Source organism: Seriola aureovittata, chromosome 16 (assembly GCF_021018895.1).
Source record: "Seriola aureovittata isolate HTS-2021-v1 ecotype China chromosome 16, ASM2101889v1, whole genome shotgun sequence".
Taxonomy (NCBI): Eukaryota; Metazoa; Chordata; class Actinopteri; order Carangiformes; family Carangidae; genus Seriola; species Seriola aureovittata.
In genome coordinates, this window is record NC_079379.1 from 6,763,918 (window position 1) to 6,787,036 (window position 23,119).

Consider the following 23,119-nt stretch of genomic DNA (forward strand, 5'->3'; position numbering starts at 1 on the left):
GTCATGTGTGGAGGACAGATGAGCCGGCCAGCCACAGAAACAGGCAAAGAAGAAACAGCATACAGTTTCTGTTTCCATTCTGCACATTGTTTACAGCAAGAGAATCTGTTTCCATCTGTTTGGTCACAATATAACAACATTTCTACAAAGCTTAGTTTTCCCCGAACACAGCACAAGACCAAGCCCGATGTTTTTAGATTTAGTCCTGGTTTTGTTCTATCCTCTGCACGGCTTCATTCCCAACCAGGAGCGTTTCAGAAGTGTGACTTGATTTTATCCACTTGCTGATTTGTGATTTTTTCTGGTTGACATCTGGCCTGAGGCCATCAGTTAGGACGTTGATGTAGCGGTTTGAAATATGATCAGGAAGGTGTTTTATTTTGAAAACTGACTGCCATTCCTGTGTCTGACTTCCTGCCTGGTTCGATTTGCTCTGTGCATCTTAATGTGGCTTCCGTCAAAAACAGACTAGCGGAGCAGTGCAGCGAACTGCTCCTGTGGTGCCTCTTAAACGCTCTGTGGCGTGTCCTATGGAATCTTGTCTCGAGAGGCCACGCTCAGCTCTACCGTTACACACTTCGCAAGGCCATTTTGGAAAAGTCTGTTTTTTAGGGAATTAAAAACCCAGTTTTTTGCAGAGGCCAAAACTGAGAAAAAAAGATGTTTATGAATTCATGGCTAACATGTTTTTAACTGCTATTCCTTCATACTATAGATGTGAGCATGACTTTATTGTCACGTGTCGCAGTCTCTGCAGCAGCTGGAGGTGTGTGAGCCCGGTGGAGAGTCACGCATTAAGCTCCATGTACTCAAAAAATAAAGTAATGATAATCAGGCAATTAAAACAGACCTACAGTACATTGTAATGAAGTCGAATGATCATTTAAGGCTTCGGGCTTTTGTTCAGTGGTTTTTGGGTTTTAAAGCTCGTCTCTGCTGTTATTAAATTTTATGCTCAGATGAGTGTTAGTGGGAGAGCTGCTCTCAAACTACTAACATAAAATTAAGAGGAAGAAATCTTAATTTCATTCATTCATTTTTCGTCCTGTTGTCGTGTCCTCTCCTCTTATTCCTCGTTTCCTTTCCTGTCATGTTTCCTCCTCTCCTCTCACCTTCCTCTCTCATTCACACTCACTCTGTCCTCCCCTCCCCCCGTTCTCTCTCACTTACAATAAATCCATCCACACCTCCACACATCTCCCTCTCTAATTGACCCTCTCTCTCTACCTCTCTCCCTGCTCTTTGTCCATCCTCCTCCTCCTACTCCTCCTCTTTCCTCCTCTATATTTGCTGACGGTGGAGTTTGTTGTTTTTCCCCGCTGGCTCGCCTCTGGAGTTTTCACCCCGGCAGTCCGACTCTCTTGGGTGCAGAGGAGACCCAGGGGTCAATCTGTCACCTTCACACTGCTGCAGCTGCCCTCCATGCATCCATTCATCCATCACTCTGTCCATCCATCTGTTCTCACCCTTTCTTTATAATGTTTCTCCTTCACTTCTTGTGTTTTTCTGCCTCCTGTATCATCTGGAAGAATCAAAAACATACACGAAACAACAGAAATGTATCTTAAAATGCATCAAATATGATGTTTGTTTGTCAGGTACAAATCCGGAAGTGGTGAGATGTTGTTATAGGACCAGAAAACCTCTTAGAGAGGAGCTTGGGTCAACGCAGTATCTGAATTTGTCATTGGAAACCATGGTTCACACCCGTTTTCCTGAAGACAATCAATGGTGGCTTCTTCTAAACACGATCTGAAATGAAATACTTCATTCATCCTTTCATCATCATCATCCTCACTGTAACCTGCCTTACTTACATGACCTGAGTGATTTCCTCTGACAGCGAATTAATCACACTCTCTCTCACACAACCTGGAATCCATTTCTGTGTGAACACGTGTTGGTCTTTAAACCCTGGGAGGACCCTGCCGCAGTTGTGGTATACAGGGACACTTCAGATAAATGTTGTTTAGCCAGTGTGCTGTTGTGTTTGAGAAGAGCATTTGAGCTTTTTGTGCTGAAGCTCGGTTACAGATCTCAGCTCGAGTCGCACTGAGACAAATGTCAGCAGGTTTATCAGGTTTATTCCACTTGACATTTGAAGTGGTTCGGAGAGTTTTCAGAGTCTCCTCAGTGTGTCTGTCTCGCGGTGACGACTGCCGATTATTGGATGTTGTGTTGTGATGTTGGGGGTTGTGGGGTGACTTTTCAGTTCAGTTCAACGTGATGACACGCTGTACTCTATGGATGTACATACAGCTATGAAACACTGACGAACAAATGTGAAGTCAGCATTTTACCTGCTGCAGAGCTGGAACAATCACCCTTGACATTTAACATATCTCTTTTCTTTCATCTATTTGTAGACAAACGAGTTCACAAGCAGTAAACAAGACATTTATTACAGGACAACTGAAAAAAGCCTTTATTCAAATTTCCACTTTTGTATTTGATCATTATTTAGTAAGAGGCTCCTGTTTTCTGATCTGCTCCTGTTTTAATTTGATGTTGATACAGTCTTATCACTCTCAATTTTTACTTGTCATCTTTCTATAGCTCCAGCTCCCAACAGTACAACAACAGATTCAGAGCTCAGTTTCTAAAAACACAGGAGGTGCAGGACTTCAAGGCTACGTAAATACTGCTACGTCTTAGTTTTAAATGCATCACTTTTTCTACATTTACACTATTCTCGAGTTCTCGAGCACCTAAAACAGAAGCTGTGTCCGAAATCACTCACTATTCCTTATACACTAAATAGGGAGTTTGCCATTTTGTAGCACTGTCCGAATGTATAGTGAGAATTATTATATCCTATATAGTGGGCAGATAGTATCCCACAATGCATCGTGAAAAGACAGATGGTCACTAACCAAGCAATAAACACCATCCTGAATTGTGCTTACGCTGAAAGACAGAAAAAATGGTGCAGAGAAAATTAATGAGAAGTGTCCAGAGATGTTTTTTAATTTTGTCCGATGACGCTGCTGGACCAGTTTTAGTGTGAAAACTCCCAGGTTGTGTTGTAGTCTGGACGGACTGAAATGGAAACCTCTGGAAACGATGACCTACTGTAGATGTTCCTCCATTGGATCTTATCAGCCTCGACTACCAGTGGTGAATACAACATGGATAATGAATTACTAATAATAAAGTGTCACTGACCTTGTTTGTCTTTGCTTGCAGCTGTTGTGGAGTTAAAGTCTGTATTTTAATGCTACAACTGCATACTGACTGTATGCATTTTCAGGTGTGTTAGTATAGATGGAGATCGTTTCTGATACGGTTGTCTGGATGGAGATCGGTTCTGTTTTAAAACAGTATTTTAAAAAGAAAACATATTAATGTGGATGTAGCCTGACAGGAGGCCCAGAAACTTTGCAGATCACAGAACCCATCTGCGCTTTGCCTTGAGATGCAGGAAACAGTTTTTTTTTCAACAGGTTTCACCATGAAAGGCCACAACAATTGAATTACTCACATGTGAGTCGTTGACTCAACGCCGTGAACACTTGAGAGTCTTTGAGCCTCTCCACGTGCTAACGACCTCACAAGAGGTTAAATGCATGGGACTCCACCAGTCAGTTAGAATTGAAGATGCCTTTTAGATCAGAGATTAAGCATCCTGAAGATCCTTAAGAAAAAGCTCTTTGAAATACCATCACCTTAAAACAACACAAGGGGCTGCATTGGTCGTGTGTTGTTTAAGGTACCGGTGAAACATTACATCTGATCCAGGAACAGATTTAAGACTATAAAGGTTTATTAGATGTCGAAACATTGTAATGGTCACAGACAGGATTTTTACAGATCTGGAAAGTTATCATGGCAGCAATTATTCTATTTTTCATGACGAGTGTGAGGTAAACAGTAGAAATACTTCATGTTACATGTGTTGTTTTGCTGGAGCGCCCTGTGTTCACTCCCCTGATGCAGTGACAGAATGGCTGCATTTGTTCAAGTATGGATAAAGACCTACTGAAAGTGGTTCAACACAAAGTTCATTCAGTAATTTATGAGTCAATGAATTTATTATTTATACTAAACTCTGACTCTTAAACACAAGTGTGTGTGTATCAATACTCAGCCGTCTAGTTTTATTCTCTTGTGCACTTTGTGTGTAATCTCTATATAGCTTTACAGAGGGCAGACAGTATAGAGCTATGGCTGGGAAGGGAGTACAATCAATAAATCAATGTATTTAGTCAGTCTGCTGTTTACTAACCTGCCCAGGATGGAACAAAGTACATAAACAGTGAGCACCAGACGCATCTTAAAGCAAGCAGCAGAACTTCCACGTTCATCCCTTGCACATCCAATATTCATCAATTTAAACGACTCATTCAATCATTTCAATTGATAAAAACTTGGAAGAGTAAGAAGAAAAAGAAAAAAATGACAACGTGCCAGTATTGAAGCTTTTAGTTAAACATCTCTGAAAATCTTTTCCTCGTTGTTTTTCTTCGCTGCATCCGTCTCCTCTGTCGATACCTCCCACTGCTGTTTCTAAATTATCTGATGAATAATGTGCCATGAAACTCTTTAGGTTGTCGATAACTGTCTCGGCGCCGGTGCCACCAAGACGGATTCCTCTGCTTTTCTCCTGCTGCTGAGTGATGAGCTTTAGATAATGTTTTACTCTTTTCTCCTGGAAAATGGATAAATAACCTTCACGCAGCAGGTAGCCGACCTCTTCATTGTTCCTCTTCCCATCAGCTCTTTTACTTTCTTCTTTTGATCCTGTGCCTCCTCCTTTCTCGTCAATGCTTCATCCCACATCATCTCCAATCCCTTTCTCCATCATCATCATCATTATCATCATCATCATCATCATCCCTGCATCTTTGCCTCCTCAGCAGTTGCACAAGGCCTATAAAACTCAGCCAGTTATGACTCAGACCGATGTACATTTGCATACAACCTCGCAGTCACTCCTCTGTTTAGTCTTGTTTTATTCATAAATGTGAGTGAACTGCGACGTGGAGGCATGTTGTGGTAATTAAATGCAAATGTGAGTATAAATGAGTAATTACACACACTCATTGTTGCCTGGCTTGCAGTTAAGCAGGATCATCAGAATCAGATTTAATTAATTCTGCAGGTCCAGCACTGGTGACACTGGTGTGTCATGTTAATACTGGGACACTACAGGGACATCAGGGGCTCACTGTGCATCAGTACGGCAGAGATTTAAGCTGTGAATATTCTGTGTTTTTCTGGAAATCCTTAAAAAAATTTTAGACTTGGAAAAGGAAATGTTGTAGAATTTAATAGGATGTTTCTGAAATGTCCTGAAAACCAATGAGTTGTCTTGAAAGAAACCAAGTATATTGCTGGAATGCATCAGGATTTCAGCTAGATTTACTCGTGAAATGAAAACTGAAGTTAGAAGCTAAGCATAGAGGTTTTTCTGTGGAGGGAAAGCCCAACCTCACACTCGTTGGGCAAGACTGGCAACTTTCTTTTTTCTTTTTCTTTTTTTTTTTTTTTTAAGAATTCTTTTGGGCTTTGGGCATTTTAAAAGATCAGCAACCAACAAGAAAACCTCAACACTCAACGCAGTCTGACCAATGATGTAACTTCATCGCTCAGGCAGTCAGCGACATTCTCGATCATAGGCCTGGCTCCACTGTTGTGGTACAGCCAAAAAGAAAATGACACCAGATTGCTGCATCAATTTTACCAGGTCTATTCTCTTATGCCATAAGAGCGTAATGTACACTAAAAGGATGTGCTGATATTGAGTAGAAAAAAATTATTACGACAGAAGAAAACATGGATCTGAGAGAATTGAAGTATTTAAATCAATATACAAATAAATTATTACCTTCAGTGTCTAATAATTGGCCGAGTGCAGGAGCTCCACAGGCAGCGGGAAGACTTTACTGTCTCTGAACCTGATACAGGAATGAATCAGATGAGTCCTTCAGCTTCCATACACAAAGTGCTGATGGTCCAGCAGCACCATCAAACTTGAAATCTGTTTGAAAGAATTGTTTGTTCCTTTTGTTGCCAGCACTTGTGTAATCAGAGGATTGGCTTCTTCCTTTTGAACAACATTCCCCCAAAATCTCAGGTTGCCATTGTAATCCGCACCTCGGAACAAACTGAGTCCACCTCAACAAGGTGGTTTGAAGACAGTTCCAGTCAAAAAACAAGGCACCCGCACAAAAACAAAAACATGTACGTGCAGATGTAATTCTTTCATCGTTGGCAAGCAAACAGAATGAAATCAAATGCGTTGTTAATATATGAGCAGAGAATAATATTAAACCTGAACACATTTTCTTCCGTGTACTTTATTTGCATAGGAGCGCTTGCTTTTAACTTCTTTGCAGACTGTATGGGCAGTATAAGACAAGCTTGCGTGGCTTTGTCCACCTGTACACTCTTCTTCACTTGTGAACAGTGGAGATTAAAAGCCTCAAAATGTTGATGCAAAAACTCCTCAAGCAGAGCACGGGTCAGAGCAGCGGCGAAGGATGAAACCCAAGACGAACAGCCTCAGAGAAGCCACATCAAGAGAAAGGAATAACTAGAGGAGAGATCACCTTTACTGAGAAGGTTCATGTTTGTTGTTCATTGTCAGCCAGCAGCACATGTCAGAAAACAATGAACATGTTTCAGTGAAGTTCAGCTTTGGGCCAATGAAGGACTGAAAAGCTTTTGCTGTGAAACCAAAATTCTTTCAAAGGATTTATTACCTCCTGCTGTGATGTTTAGAAAACACTATTTTCACATTTTACTCACATATGTCTTTTTAAATTGTGCTGCGTTCGTGGAAACATGAGCTCTCTGAACGATTTCTACTAAACATAGTCTCTTTTTTCTGAACTGTTTTAATTACATATCGTTGACCCTTTAACCCTGTTGGTTGTAACCACAGTTTATCGTTGATGGAACGAAAACACAGACAGGAAGTTTCAGATGAATCTGACATAAAACAAACTGAAAAATGAAAGCAGATCCTCCTACGCTTCTCCCTCACTCTTGCCACTCCTCTGTCTTTCGCCAGCTTGTTTCCTGTCATTGTCTGTACTTCAGGCTAACATTATGTGCAGGAATCGAACCTCCCTCCTTTTTCCCTCGTCTTGCCTCCCCGCTGTTTTCGGAGGCAGAAATGTGTCGTGTGTCAGCGGCTGAATGAGAGGATTACCATGTCATTATAGTGGTTTGAGTCAGCAACACTCTGTGCTTCATGATGCCGCCGCTGCAAAACAAAATCTCCTTATCCCCTGAAGGGAGAGAAAGCTAATATCCTATATTTAGGTGAGCATTAAGGGCCATTACCCGACAGACAAAATGCGTTGTGCGGAGCTCTCCTCTTTTGTTGGGTGGAAGCCTTTTTTTTCCTTCCTTTATTGCATCTGAAAAGAAGTGGAGACATCATCCTTCAGACAAGCTCACAGCCAGCTCTGATGCTTCCACTCTTTGGCTGAAGGAGATTAGCTAACAGCAGGTCAGGCATGCAGCAGGAAAGTCAAATTTACGATATCACCCTGACACACTGCTGTGATGTTGGAGCTGCAGATGGAGGGAGGGTGGGGTGGGGTGGGGTGGGACAGTTTGGGGTTTTTGAAGATTAAAGGCATGTTTTCTAACCTTTTGTGTTGGGATATGTATTCATGTTGACCCAAGCGGCTTGGGTTCAGTTTAAAATGCTGGAGATGCTTTTGTCCTGCTGAGCTAAACCTCTAAAGCTGCTCTTCTTCTGCAGGGATTTCTGTTGACTGGCTGCAGCGAGAGCCAACACAGAAAATGTGTCATGTTTATATAGTGCAGTGTAGCGTCAGCATGCTGTGGTCGGATGAATCTGGCGTCCCAAGTTTATGTTAGGGGTTTCAATTATTAATTAGTTTAAGGTCCCATATTTTACACTTCTCCTGTGTTTTATTTGAAGTGTTGATCCATAACAAGATATATTTATGGTTTTTAAGAACCAAAAACCACCTCAATGTAGTTCTACATCTCCTATCTCTGGAGCTCTAGTGACAACACGTCGCTGAGACAATCAGAAAAGGGGAGGCTCTGAGCCTCTCTTCTGATTGGCTGACTGTTTTCTGAGTGATCCAATAAAAATATAGCAGATTTCAGGTAAAAACTCAGAGAAACCAAATCCTGCAAGGTTTGATGATGGGTCCAGGTGAGCGGGGCTGGGGGCATGGCTGAGGGCGGTGACTGCTTTCTTGTGACATCACAAAGTTACGGAAGTCCTGACGGCTCGTTTTAAAGCTCAGTTTCTGAATATAGGTGGTGTGCATTTCTCTGTGGACTAAGCATTTTTATACTTTCACAGTTTTAATATAGAACCTAGACTTGCTTTATAATCAAACAACACATGGACATCTACCTTTATAAAATATGGGACCTTTAACTCCCGGACCCCTGGTCGGCCTGTTTCCAGACCCATCCACGGACTTTCCTGCAGATTTTAGCCCTTGAATGATATTAAAAGCATCTCTTACTCAGTGGAGCCCTGCATTGTTTTTTGTGTCGTGTTTTTGCATCGCTCAAACTTCCTCTCCTCCGTCTCTTCATCATCCACAAACACGGCCTCATACGTCTTCAGGAATATTTGTTTGTTTGCTGCCTCTCTGACCGCCGCTGTCTTCACTTGTGAAGCTGATGAACCGGGACTTTAAAGCCTCCTGCTCTGCTGCTCTTCGCTGTAAGTCGCCGTGAATGAGTGTCAGCTAAATGCCTCCAATGTAAAATGAGATGGGATTGAAAGCAGTTAATGGAGTTGCGGCTGTGATTAGCCCTCGGAGCTGCTGCAGTGAACTGCGGCGGCGGTTGGTATCAGCGGGGTCCCGTCGGCTCTGCTTGCTAGCTGACATGAGAGCACTTCCTGCAGGAAAAGCCCCTAATTAATTGTTATCATCGGTTGTTTATTTCCACCTGCAGCCATCTCTCATTTCCTGTCTTCGCTCAACATCACGTCTCTTTCTGCCCAATTTTCTGTCACTCAGATTGTTGCCTTCTTTTTTCATTTCTCACTCTCCTGTTTACAACCTTCTCCTTCTGCCTCTTTCTCTCTTTAATCTCATTTTCAGTTTTTCTGCCTTTCTTCATCCCTTCCACTCGATGTCCTATTTTCTGTCACTCTTTCTCTTCTGCTCTCCATCATTTTCCTCCTCTCTGTTGAATTCATTTGCTCTGTCGCCATGATTGTTGGCAAACAGCAGGTCGGTGTGCAGCTTCATTTTAGAGGAATAAACTCTCAGGAAGTAGTGTTTGTTTCGAGGGCAGGAATCTGAAATTTGGCACTTGAAAAATGAAAAAACAAAAAAGATCTTCAAATTTCAAGTACCCCTGGTTCAAGATCTCCATTAGTCCATTAACTCGGTTTCTCACATGCAATTTGGGAAAGATTTACTTTTAGCACAAGGTTAAAGAAAAAATTCCACATTTTGGTGCTAATGGTTTCTTCTCAAGAGCCAGACGAGGAGATCGATATCAGTTTACTCTCCTCTCTCTCTCTACAAGAATGCAAATAAGTGTTTATTTTCCTCGTAGCATCAAACTCCAAAGTAACAAAAGCTGCAGCACCAGAGGGATGTACTGCACACGACCAGGTTGTATTCTGTTACCCCACAGTTATTGTACTACTTTTTTATTCACTTTGCAGTTAAGAGAAAAATGGGGAGGTTTATCTCGTCTCATCACTGATTTCGTTCACTGTGATAGAGAGGAGAGTCACCCATGTGTTTCTGAAGGTTGGTTTTGAAGCTCAGAGTGAGCTTCTCTGCTGTTGCCATCTTGGCAGTGCCTGACTCCGCCTAACTCCCGGCTAATCCAAAAATGGGCAAAGAGGTGGGGCGTGTGTGGAGCCGAGACTTCTGTGCATGCCGGTTTGTGGCGAGCATACGTTCACCCACCTGTCACTCAAAGCCACGCCCTCAGTTATGCAGAACTTTGAGCCTTAATATAATATATAAACAGTTGTCATGAAGGAGGAAATTAGCTGTAGAGACCAAAACATTTTTTTGTACCAGGCTGTAAACATGTTTATTTCTCCTGTAAAGTTGGACATTTCAACATGGGAGTCTCTGGAGACTGGCTCACTTTTGAAGCCAGCCTCCAGTGGCCATTAGAGGAACTGCAGTCTTATAGCGCTTCACTGTTGGCTTCATCTTTGAGCCACGGGGCTTGATGCTTGGTCTGTAGTGATGATGGCTGCAAGAAAGAAAGATAATGGAGTCTTTTCTCAGGCATCAGAAACTTCATACAGGTTCATGTTAGTGGAGGTGCACATCAGAAACAGCAGCAGCACCGTGAGCTATGCTGTTTAACTCAGACTTACTGCATAAATCCACCTTTACTTTCATACAGACAGTCCCACGGAAATGAAAGCTGGAAGCTGGAATTTGCATTCATCTGTATGTATAGGCACATCGCCGCCAGAACCCAAGTCATTCACATTCAAATGTATTTATAGAGTGCAGTTTGAAGTGCTTTATGTAAGAAAACAAAATAAAACAGCAAAAATGTGGTTATACATAGAAACATCTATACACACACACATACACACGGTGTGTTCATTTAGGAAAAAGCTCGATGGAAAAGGCTTAAGTTTGGTTTTAAAAGGAACGCACTTTTGGAACAGGTCTGAGATCACCATTACAACTGTTCCAGTATTAAGATTCATAAATACTAAAATGGTTTTAATTGTTCTGTCTGTCATTTCCATACTGGTCTTGCATAAACCGCTTCCTGAAGCAATGTCAGTGTAAGAGATGGAGGACAAAATCCACAGTCCTTGTTCTGTGCAAAAAATACATTGTGTTTCCGCACTGTTTCTTCACTGAGCTGCTGCAGGGGGACAGGAACACAAAGAGGTAATCCTGTATAAAAAGACTTGAACTTTGGAAGATACCTGCTCGGTTTGTTGTAGTCAGACTGCTGAAGCTTCATAGCAGCTCGCAGCAAAATTACTTGAGGATGGGATATTTGTCCCAGCGTGGAGGGGAGGAACAGTTCCAGGAAACCAATAATCCTATCAGTTTACATATGAGTATTGTGTTATGACAGATGTCAGAAAATATTTTGCCATGCAACTTGTTTTGGATTCTGCATCTGTTGGCCACTACAGGATGTGCATTTTAAAATGAAATGATATTATTGGCTGGACCACAAGAGTTGGGGCCAGCCCTATAAACACGAATGTCCCTGACTGACCGACCGACTGAGTGAGTGAGTGAGTGATCAAGTTACACCATTAGTCAGCTGAATACCACGACTGACTCATGAAGCCTTTATTTACTTCAGCTCCAGAACAGCCTTTATTTCCAGTTCCCTCTGTTTGATATGTATAATACGTTATACCAGTATTTAACAACAGAGCCTTGTTTTCAGTTGCTCCCGTTTGCCGTGTTAAAGCTACTGCATTAGGCATTAATACAAACTCACCGCCTTCTGTAACCTTTTCAAATTAAAAGAGCACCGACACCCATAACTTATTAACAGAGCTTTTATTGCTGTGCTGCAGTAAATGTACTGTCTCGTTGTTTACATGCTATCCAGATCCTATAATTTCTTTAGCTTAACAGTTAGCAATGAACCCCCCCAACACACACACACACACACACACAACACACACACACACACACACACACACACACACACACTCTCCTGCTCTCTCTGCTCGTCTGTCTTATGTTTATTTATTCCTCTGCCCCCTTTAGTAATAATGATACATGTAATAAATGTAGTTTATTTTGTGGCTCAGTGAATTGGCAGCACTTCTCCTCTTCCCTGCAGCTGGTAGTAAGTGGTAAGCTGTTATAAGAGGTGTAGCCCTAAGCATATGATTCGCACCCATGCAGCCACAGCTATGTATTCAAAGCCATGAGGTTGTGCGGGACACGTCCACTGTGTACACCTCTGAGTTGGAATCTGTCCCTTTAGTCTATACTTGGAGAAACTCTTTGGCTCTATCAAGTGCAGTTATTGCTGCTTCTCTAACACATTTGTGTACGACTGCCGCTGCTGTTTGCCAGCAATCAGTTTCCACACTGACACTGTGGAGAGACGAAACATACAGCTCACAGCAACAGATCATAATCAGTACGTATTATAGTACCTCGAAAACAGTTAGACCGTCATTATCACCTTCATCGGTATCACTTATCAGAGGAACTCTCCCTCTCCTCGTCTCTCTGCTCTCTCATCAGCGGCTTTTATCTTTGACTTCATCTCTCGGCATCGGCAGGTCGTGTCTCGCTCTCTGCCACCGAGCTCGTCCCGATCGACTCCAGCCAATTTAAAATCCATTTGGGAATCTCATTTAAATTCATGTGGGACGCCTCATTGGCGGGGCGGCGATAAACATTTAGCGCGGGGCGGGTTAAACAAACCCAGGACGTGCTCTGGGAGGGGCGGGAGGAACATAAGTGTCCACGCAGAGATGAAAAGATGAAGCAATTGCATGATGGGATTGAACAGCGTTGGCGGGGGATCTGCCACTCTCTGTTGTTGTTGTTGTTGCTTGGAGATGTTCAGTGCAAACATGCAAAACACACACACACACACACACACACAAACACACGCACACACGCATGCATAGAAACAGGAGCTAATGAAAAAACCTCGCTTCAGTGTCTCTAATCTACTTTGAAGATTTGGACTGGTTTCGTCATGCTCCCTCACTCAGCCATTTTAAATCTCTCTCTCTCTCTCTCTGCAACGTGTGATCGTCTCTTCTTCTCTCACGCTCACTTTTGTTCTCTAATATTTTCTGTCCAGCTTCCGCCTTTTTCTCTCCCTCCCTCCTCTGCCTCTTTGTGTCTCCCTTTTTCCTGTCCGCTCATGTTCTTTCCCTCTCCTCCCCGGTTTTTCTCATTTATTTATCCTTTCTCTGGTTTCTCTTCCTCTCTTCTTTTTCCTGTTTCTCATATTTTCTTTCTCTCTCTCTCTCTCTCTCTCTGTCTTTCTCTTCACCTCCCTTGTTTTCTCTCAGACTACATTCACACCCATCTGACTAGTTTGTGTTGCAGCGGCCTGCCTCCACTCCAGCCTTCAAGATCTTCATTCAGAAAAACCACAGAGTCTCTTCTTCTTTGTCTCTTTTAGTCGGCGTTGGTTTCAGCAGTGTGACAAGGGTTATAATGAAGCTGAGCTTATGATTGTGTTATTCATGTGCTTATTGGATTTATTGCTCACATGTTCATATTTCTCTATATGTGCAGTCAGTCTAGATCTGAGGTCACTAACAGGTGGACCGTGGTCTGGATCTGGGACTCCGTCCTGTCCATGCCCAGAATTATAACCTATAAATTAATGAGAATTATTAAATTTTGACGGAGCGTTTCTATTTTGACCGCCTCAGCTTTTCTAGCCTTTTACGACACTGGTCACGTGATACTGCTCAGCCAATCACTGCGACTCGGGTCAGTGAGATTGCACGCACACGGGAGAGAAACCATGAGAGACACTAGTCAGAGAGAAAGGTGGGGAAAGTGGTGGAGTGGGATATGAGAGGGAAAGAAAAAGAGAAGGAGGTGTTAGCTGACCCTGCTTTTCTTTCTTCCACGTCCCTGTTTTTTTTTTTTTTTTTGGTTTGGAAATAACTGTACAGTCGCCACAGTGATGCCATCGTTGCTATGACGCTTGCCACTGCTTTGGCACGTTTTTCTCATGCGCCTCAATCGTTTTCAATCAAGAAATCATTTCACAAAATGATCAAAGATACACTTAAAAGAAAACAGCTGTATTGTGTGATCTCCTATACTGAGCGTTCAAAATCTTTTGATTCTAGTTCTGATGTCCAACTTTAAAACTTGTGTTGGGGTGAATCAGTCTATTCTAAAGGTGTGTGTGTGTGTGTGTGTGTGTGTGTGTGTGTGTGTGTGTGTGTGTGTGTGTGTGTGTTGAAGGTGTTGGACTCCAGACTGTGTGTGTCCGGTCAGGTTCTAACGCTGGCCTCAATATGGATGATTTAGATGATTCAGATTCAGTAATAATCCATTTATCATTCGTTTCTCGCCTTTAGTTCTGGTTGTTGTTTTGGGGACTGTTCTCTCTTGCTTGCGTGACTTTTATTTTGACAGCATGCTTCATGTTAGCGCTTAAACTAATCTAATTTACTGGATGTGAATAACGAGCCAGATTTCCCTTTAAACTCCTCACAGCTGATAATGTTGCTGCCTCTGCCTTTTACTGCGGCTAATAAATAAAATGACAAGATGCTGTGTACAGGGTGTTGCTGCGTCGCGTCGGCCAAGTTGTGTGTTTACAGAACAGCTGCTGCATGTCGACTGCATGTCCGAATGTTTCATTACAGGCTGTGTCGGTAATAAATGATGCTGTGAATGTGCGGCAGCGGTTCAATCCAACCGTGAAAATCAGGGGCTTCGTGTGCAACATGGGGAAGATTAAGATGTGATACCCGCTGCAGACTGAGCGCTTAATGACTCCTCCTGTCCCGCAGGTGGCGGTACAGGCAGCCAGCAGACCATTCTCCATGAGGAGCAGTGGAAGATGCCGGCTCTGCCAGCACTGCTGCTGTCGATTTACGTCGCCGTCCTGCTGCTGACCATGGCACCGCTCTCCTTCAGCCAGGCCAACACCCTCTCTGCCGTCCGGATGGGTGAGTCCCGTCACTGGGGTTAAGTCCCTACATTCTCTCTCTGGTCCTGCTAACACCTGAAAGTTTCAGAGGTCTTACCTGTTTACCTCCAAGTTCCTGTGATGATACTGGAATACTGGATCAATTCCCAATCATTTCCATATATCTTTTTTTCTGTAATGGTTTTATTTTTGACACTTTAAGTACATTTTTGCCTCAGTAGGATTTTGAATGCAGAACTACTTGTATTGGAGTATTTTTACAATGATATACTGAAACATTTACTTTTGAAATGGATGTGGAACTGCGGCAAGCAGTGACCCGCTGGTGAGTCATGTTATGTGAAGTCTTAAAAATGTGTGTTTTCACTTCAAATACAAGACAATCTAAAGAATAAGAATGACTTGCAGTAAGGTTTATCCTCTTCCTAATAATAATAGCAGTGCACACAGGGGAAACCTGTGCAGAGTCTGGTCCAGCCAGGGTTTGATTGCGTGACCTTTTCAGTGGAGAGCATTTGCGCTAACCGTGAAGCCACCATGCTAACTGATTCCCACGCTAATGTCAGCCAGCTGGTCGGTGCACCAGACTGAAACGTCCCAGCAATTGTTGGATGGACTGTCATGTCTGTCTCCGGAGGATGAATTCTATTAAAAACCCTGGTGAACCCCTGACTATTCATCTAACTACGCTTGTGTGTATCTGACACTTGTTATGTAGCTGTTAAAAAAGAGTTTTTATTTTTTGTATTTTAACAAAGTAGTGCCCCTTTGATATTTTGAGGACCTTACCCCCGCATGCTCCCAGTAGAAAGTATCGTTACAATCCGACTCTCTATGAAGAAAAACACCCACTCTGTTTCTTCTGCCTCTTTCTCCTGTGTGAATATGTGACCAGATAAAACCTTCTCCCTCTGTCGTTACTCCTCCATTCTGTTTGTTTTTGTCTCTCCTCTTCTTCCGCATCGTTTTGTTTCACCTCTCGCCTCCCACCTCTGCCTCTGTTTGCCATCTTGATTCCTCTCACACTACCTCTTCGCCGTGTTTGTCTTTCGATGAGCCCCTCGAGGCTTCCCTTTGTCCCCGCCGCTCTCTCTCTCGCTCGCTCCGTGTTTCCATCTCTTCTTCTTCTTCCCTCTTCCGTCCTCGTTTCGTTTCCGCCCCAGGTTGCATCATTTGCAAGTGCAAATAAACTACATCATGTAGTGTCTCTGCGACTTCCCTGCGTGACTCACAGCGAAGGCCTGAGCGCCGCTCCGCTATCGGCTCCTCATCACGCCCCGCGGAGGAAGATTAACTCCAATAACAGCAGAGACTTAACTTTGGAAGCGAAAGGTCAGCTCTCCCTTCGCAGCAGATAAGGGTTTTCTTCCTCCTCATCTCCCGGCGCCGACGGCCCCGCAGTTCAAATCCCTGTTGCTTTCATCACATGGGACTTAGGCAAAATCAGTAGGCACTTACGCCTACGCTGCCATGGCAACGGGGTCGTCTACCGATGTGTAATGACTCACCTTTCACTCTCCCATTAATAACATCTGACTGCGCCACACAAAGATGCACATGCACTCTTAGATTTGACACATGCAAACACACACACACACACACACGCAGGGGCACACACACACACACACTGCGAAGCCCGCACATGTTCCTTTCATGTCTGAGAAGTCGAGTGGCAGGAAATAACAGAGGTCACACTTTGACCTTCACAGATGAAACGATGGAGAAGAAAGAGTGAATTCAGAGATACAGAGAGAGCGAGGGCTCTGCCGTCTCTTATTTATTTATGAAGGAGAGAAATGCAAGAATTATATACAGTTCATCCACTTATTAACTTTTCTTATTTTCAACAAATCTCAATCCAGCTCTCATCTCATTGGAACCCATTCAAGACATGAATGTTTTAAAAACATCACAAATATAAAGCTTCATTTATAAAAAAAAAAGAAAAAGAAAAAAAGGTTCAGTAGAGGGAAATATATAAAGCATTTGTTGGGGACTATTTTCAGCAGCGGATGAAGCCACAGTTAGTGCTCTAGTGAAGATTTGTGGCAGCAGGATGATGTGTGTTTGTGGGAGTGGGTCAAAAAAACAAAATAGATCTAGTCCTAGAATCATTTAGAATGAGACTGAATCATCCTGGAAGTTTAGTTCATATTAAATAAAGAAAAGCCACATTGTGTGTGTGTAGAACCAGTCCAGTCAGTTGTAGAAGCCATGTATTCGATTTGTGTGATATTCCTCCAAGCGTGAAGTGTACGGTGAGGCCGAGGCTGTCCACAGAAAAGTTAAGGCTTAAACACAGGTGTTGCTCACTGTAACGGAGCAGCTGGCTGCTCGTAGACTCTTTGACACTCTTAGACACTTTGTGGATATTTTTTGGTTTAACTTTGTTCACAAATCTTATTGGAAGTCATGGACATTTCAGATTACGGACACAAGAAAAATAAACGCATCACGATGCAAAGCATTGGTAAGGACCGGATATCATTATCCCAAGGACTCCAAGACCCTCAAATACAAAATGTAAAACTCCTTTTAATGGGGGAAAAAAACAAAAACAAAAATCTGATTCGATTTTAATTTCTTCCTGTGCACATCACTGAAATGCATCATAAATTTCCTCATTAATTCCTGTTGTGAAAGAATCTTCAAAAATCCTGTTCACTATTGTACATATATGAAGAAAAACAACTGTCTGATATTTTTTACATTACAGAGATTAAATTCTGACCACTTGTCAAATCAAATACAAGAATTACATCATCAAGTGTTAAGATGTTTGGGTTGGGAGTAAAAGTTTGAATTTATTTATTTTTTTAATTTTTGATAAAACCAGAGTTATGATGCATTGTTTTTTTTTTTTTTATGTAGTCTTTATAATCATTTTAAATCTATACATTTCTCAAGGCAGTTTAGCATGCACTGTACATGAACTCACTAACTCGTGTAGATATGTGACAGGAAGGGTTGAATCCATTCACTGACTCTAGATACCTGAGAAGTCCTCTCTTAGTGAGCGCTGTTGAGCTGCCTGTGAGCAAGGCATTTGTCTGACAGCTGCTCATTGACTGACACAGCTGGCCTCCTTTAGGTAAATAAAGGTCAGAATTAACCCTCTTGCATAAAAAAAAAAAAATGAACAGACTGTTTAAATTCAGTCAGATGAACCATTTGACTGTGTTCAGGTGCATGGATGTCTAGTTTCAGCTGTTTTTCTCTCTTTAAGTGGTGGAAAATCTCATTTAGTTCCACTCCAACACACTCAGCTACGACCAAATTCTCAAGGTTTTTGATTCAGTGACCGAGAAATGAAAATGACTGTATGTACTGAGAACTGTATGGATACTGGAGGGTACAGTCATTTCCACTTCTTTTGTTCTACATGGAAATTCTACATGTTCCGCTTCTTCCTCGTGTCTGTCAGAATAAGAGAACCTGTCTCGGGAGGAACCAAACCATCACGAGTATCCTCTGCAACACGTGGGAAGTATCTCGGAGTTAAGAGTGTGTGTGCGTGTGTGTTCACGAGGGGTCTTATGCACCACTTTAGCCACATCATGTTTGTGTTTTTTTTTTTTTCCTCTTTCCAAGTAGTGAATCAGAATCAGGTTTATTGCAAAGTAGGTTTTCACATACAAGGAATTTTCTTTGATGTTTTTGTTCACAACAAGAAACACAGTGAGAAGAAAAAAAAATATATATAAAGAAAGATAAAGCAGAAGAAAATACTGCTGGACAGGTAGCTTAAATATGAATAGAAAAATCTTCAATAAAATACTGATAATAAAAAATGTGTAAATATATAAAAATGATACAAATATGTGCAATGTGCAATATTGTGCAATATGAATGGGTTACTCAATAGGAAGCAAGCTTGAGTTTACATTCTAACATACAAAGCTTTCCTGATCAATAATAGTACATTATTTTTTATTTTTTACTCAATATAGTAAAACATTTTTAAAAACAGCCAAAGAAATAAACTACATTCTAATAACAAAGAAGCAAACATCTGTGTATTTACAAAGACATCTGTACAAAATCCAGTGTTACTCCAGTCTGAGCCACTTTGTGTACTTCCTGTTTACAGAGCCTCGGCGGTGTAGGAGCTCAGCTCGCACACAGCTCGTGGACCATGAGGAGATATTCACTGAATGTGATAAAAGTGTATTGGATAAGAATCACTTTCTCCACCTTTTGACCTGTAATTATAACCAGCACTTCACATGAAAACCCATCAAATCGCCGTCGCTGCCACGCTGACAAAACCACCCAGACGAGGTCAGAGACGGCGACTGTAATAAGAGGAACTTTGTGTGTTTGTGTTGCAGGTCTGTGGCCTGAGCCGCCACGCCAGCTCGCGGGTCAATACGTCCCCAGTTACTCTGCCAATGAGTACGATTCATACAGTCATAACTTGCACAAAGATGAAAGTTTGCTATTGACTGGAAGGGCCCTAAAAAGTCTACAGCCATGCTGGCAGCTCTGTAAAGCTGCACTGGCAAGGCTTTGCTAAAAGCCAATATCAACATGCCTACTCTACATGCATGTGTGCTTTTAACCCAGTAACCTCAGCACTGTTTGAAAACAACCTCCTTAAACCCTGAGAGTTTTTCTGAAAAACCAGATGTTCACTAAAACTTTTATTTCTCAGCCTCTGAAGCAGGTAGAAACATGAAATAAAAACCCGTTGAGAGCTTAAACCGTTCACTTTTATTGTAAATCATTGGCCTTTGTCTTTGAAGTTCTATATGGCTGGAAAAATAAGCACATTTGTCAAGATTCTCACTTCAGTTCAACTTTTTATTTTAAGAGTTAATTTATTTTTTTTTAAGATGTTGATGAAAATATTTGCAGCTAAAACTGCCTAAAAAAACAAAAAAACAAAACAAATGAAAAACATTTCACCTTCCTGATATGAATTTCAGCGAATCACCATGCATGTCATCAGTCACATGACTTAAAAACGACGTAATCGGATACTATATGTCTCCGGTCTTAAAGGGCTAAAGAGTGGTTCAATTCAGCTTTTTACTCTTTAAAGAAAGGATCAGAATCAGTAAAACAACCAGAGATTTCCCTCTTATTTATTCACTCATTCTTCTTAAACCTCATGTCTGCATTACCCACAATGCAACATGAGCCTGCAGCAGATATGAGGCGGGGGAGAGCTACAGAGGTCTGGATTTTTTTTTTTTTTTTTACTTCAAACTTGACGTCTTTGGTCCCGACCCACGCTGCCTCAGGTGACATCACATGAGGACATTTATCCGACTTCACCCAGCTCCCACCGATCACAGATACTTGTTTCCACGTATGCAGTTGTGCTCCTGGAAACATCTGGGAACTCACTGAGGTGGGAAATAGATGGAGTCCTCCTTTAAATCAGCATCGCCTTTTTTTTTTTCTTTCTTTTCTTACTATGGATTGCGTTACACTGCCCAGCTGCTCATGTTATTATGTCTACCCCTCTGTGTTGTTACACTTATGAAAATCTGAAGAGCGTGAAATAAATCTTTAGGTGACATCATCATGCAGATACTTTCTCTCCTGGAAGGAGTGAAAATCAAGCCAAGCACATAAATATTGTAGTGAAGGATTTTAACAATTCAGTAGCATCAGTGTCCTTCAGCTGCAGCTTAAAACTTCCATGAATTATTTCAACCTGTGCTATCAGTCATTCTGAACGAATCATTAGATGATGTTCATCATTAAATATCAGCAAACTACGCAGGAGCGGCTGTGTTAAAGGTAGTCTGTCACCGCAGGACGGCTGTAAGAGTTACGCTTAACTCAAATTACATTTTTTAAACCTTTCGAGCATACGTCATTTTGTAAGTGAAGGTGTCAGTTTCTATTCCAAAAGGCAAATGTCACATTTTGGAGGAAAACCCAAACTAAATATACATTTCAACACAGAGTCTGTTGAAGCCACCGGCTCAATATCAAAGGTCAGAAAACATTAAAGAAAACACACACACACCTGGAAAAAAAAAACAAAACAGAAAAGACAAATGTAAAAGCAGTGATGAAGACAACGCTATGTTAAGGCAGAGAGAGAGAAAAAAAATCCACCAGAGGAACGAGAAGTAAACAGATCCTTCGTTGGCCCGCAGCTTTAATCTGAAGGATTTTTCCGTAGCACTGTTTTACAAACAAGCCCTGTGGCTCGAGTTTAACAAAGTATCTCAGCTAAATGACTCTCAGACTAACACCACGGGCTTCGTCTCTGATGGAACTGAGTGTTTTCTCATGGCTTTAAAATGATCACTTGTTTGGAATACATCAGTGCAGAGATTTCTCACCATAATGTATTCAAGATTTAGAGCTTATACCTGCAGATACTTAATCAAAAAAACATATATTCTCTCACTCTTTAATATTTGCTCTTTGTTGAATTTAGTAACTATATTAGCGTAAACTGTGGATTTGGCCAATCCTCAACCATTCATGTAAACATGAGGTTAAACCACAGAAGTACAGCTGAGTATCTGCATTAATATTTTAGAAGATTTGGAATATTATTATTTCACTTTCTTCAACAGTCAGATTATCTTTTTGTTAACTGTGAAGCTACTGCCAGCAGTTGTTAGCTTAGCTTAGCATAAAGACATGAAACAGGAAGTAAGAGCTATGGTATAAATATAACAGGATTCACCAACCAGCACCTCAGATGCTCCCTGATCAACACAGAATGTACAAAATATCAAAACATCCGTTTAGCATGTTAACATGCTAACATTTGCCAATTAGCACAAAACACAAAGTAAAGCTGAGGCTGATGAGAATTATATTAGTTCTGCAGCATCTGACCATAAAGCAAATGGAGGACAAATGAAAATTTGACCTAGATCAGTAGATCCTAACCTGTGGGCTGTGGCCCAGTGGTGGACCATGAAGGTACTGCAAGTTGGCCAACCAATCAGACAGCAAAACAGAAAATACAAAATGATCTTTAAAAATATCAAAAATGTTTCAAAACTCCTTTCATTGTTTGTTTAGTTTTTTATCTCGTATTAAGGCCAATCACATCAAGACAATGATAGGAACTTTTATGTTGTCACCGGCCGGATCACTTCACTGCATCGTATCCTCGTTTGCCATCTCAGTCAAAAAGATTACGTCCATGGCAAAAACTGGAGTATTGAAGTGGATAGCTGGTTGGCAACAAGAAGAGTTAAAAGGACGGAGTAAAGAAACAAGTCATCTCTCTCTGTCAAACGAAATTTTGGAGATGTGGAGATTTTCAAGTGGGCCATTGAGTTGAAAAAAGGTTGGAAACCATTGCGCTTGGTGAAAAGTCAGAGGACCGTCAGAGTTATTACAGTTCATCCTCAGGGGAACATGAACGTCTGAACCACATTTCATCACAATCCATCCAACAGTTGATATTTGATTCTGGACCAAAGTGGCGGACCACAACGGTTCCAGGTTTAATGCGAAGGTGACGGGACTCTGACACAAACAGACCAAGATATAGAAGAAGGAATAGCAGAGGTACCGCTGCTCTCACCTCTTGTTTACACTGCAAGAAACAACTGAATTCGTCAGGGACCTTTTTTTTTGTCCTGCCACATCGCACTTCCCCGCCTAAACAAACTTTTCTATCATCCGGGTGGCCCTGCACAGAAAGGAAAAAAAAAAAAAAAATCGATATGTCCGGTAAATACATGGACACACACTTGTATACACTGTGCGACAGGTGCACAGAGGCGTCTTGTTTGCCTCTGAAAGGACAGCGGCCACAGGAGGATTGCAGCTCTGTGGTGCCACAAACCACCCAGCAGAGCCATTTTGTTGGTTTTGTTTTTTTTATTACGCTTTTTGTCTTGTCTCGTTGAATCTGTCGACCTACCCGCGGCCCCCAAGAGTCCAGACTTCCGCACTCATATCAGAGAATGTCAAATGCACGGAGCTCAGAGGTGGGAAGTGACAAGTAAACCTGTTAGTCAGTTTTCGGGTGAAGTTACACCGCCTCCGGGGATGAAATGAAATCAGTCTGCAGAGCTCCTTCTGCCTTGATAAAAGGAGTTTTTACCGTCGTGTTTCAGGTTAAAATCCAGAACAAAACGCAAAGCAGCGGAGGTTGGACTCATTCTACAACCTCCTTTACATAAATACGAGACGACGTTTTTCTGCACCGGCGGGCAGGGAGGCGGCGGAGAAGACGTCTCTCACCACGAGGGTAAAGAGGGAAGTTGAAACAACATAATTTGATATTAAATTTGAGCGCAGCTTGTTTCACAGCTCGGAGTCAGTAAACGGGAGCTGTCAGGAGGTAATTCACAGCAAACTGAGGGAAACACAAACACGAGAGGAAGAGCGAGTAGAAAAATGAGGTCAGAGCAGGAGGTTTGGGAGGATGTTACATGACAACAGTGGAACTGGACTACACGAACGGAAGTGACAGGAGGAGGGTTCGTCTGACTGTAGGAAAGATAAAGAGGAATAAAAGTTAAAAGCCCTGAATTTGTATGTAGTATAACACTTTCATCAGCTCACTCCAGCCGATATATATCTGGTTTGATAATAAGCTGAAGTCCTGGTATCA

The 23,119-nt window shown here is 41.9% G+C and overlaps 1 protein-coding gene across 2 annotated transcripts in view; it reads left to right on the forward strand.

Annotated features, from left to right (window-relative positions):
- The window catches only part of LOC130183977 (glutamate receptor ionotropic, kainate 5-like), a 218,708-nt gene that overhangs the window by 123,916 nt on the left and 71,673 nt on the right, over positions 1 to 23,119 (forward strand). For both annotated transcript variants that reach the window (XM_056399689.1, XM_056399690.1), the window contains exon 3: positions 14,429 to 14,587. In XM_056399689.1, coding sequence (XP_056255664.1) covers positions 14,479 to 14,587 — 109 coding nt within the window. In that variant the 5' untranslated portion in view covers positions 14,429 to 14,478. The remainder of the gene's footprint in view (positions 1 to 14,428; positions 14,588 to 23,119) is intronic.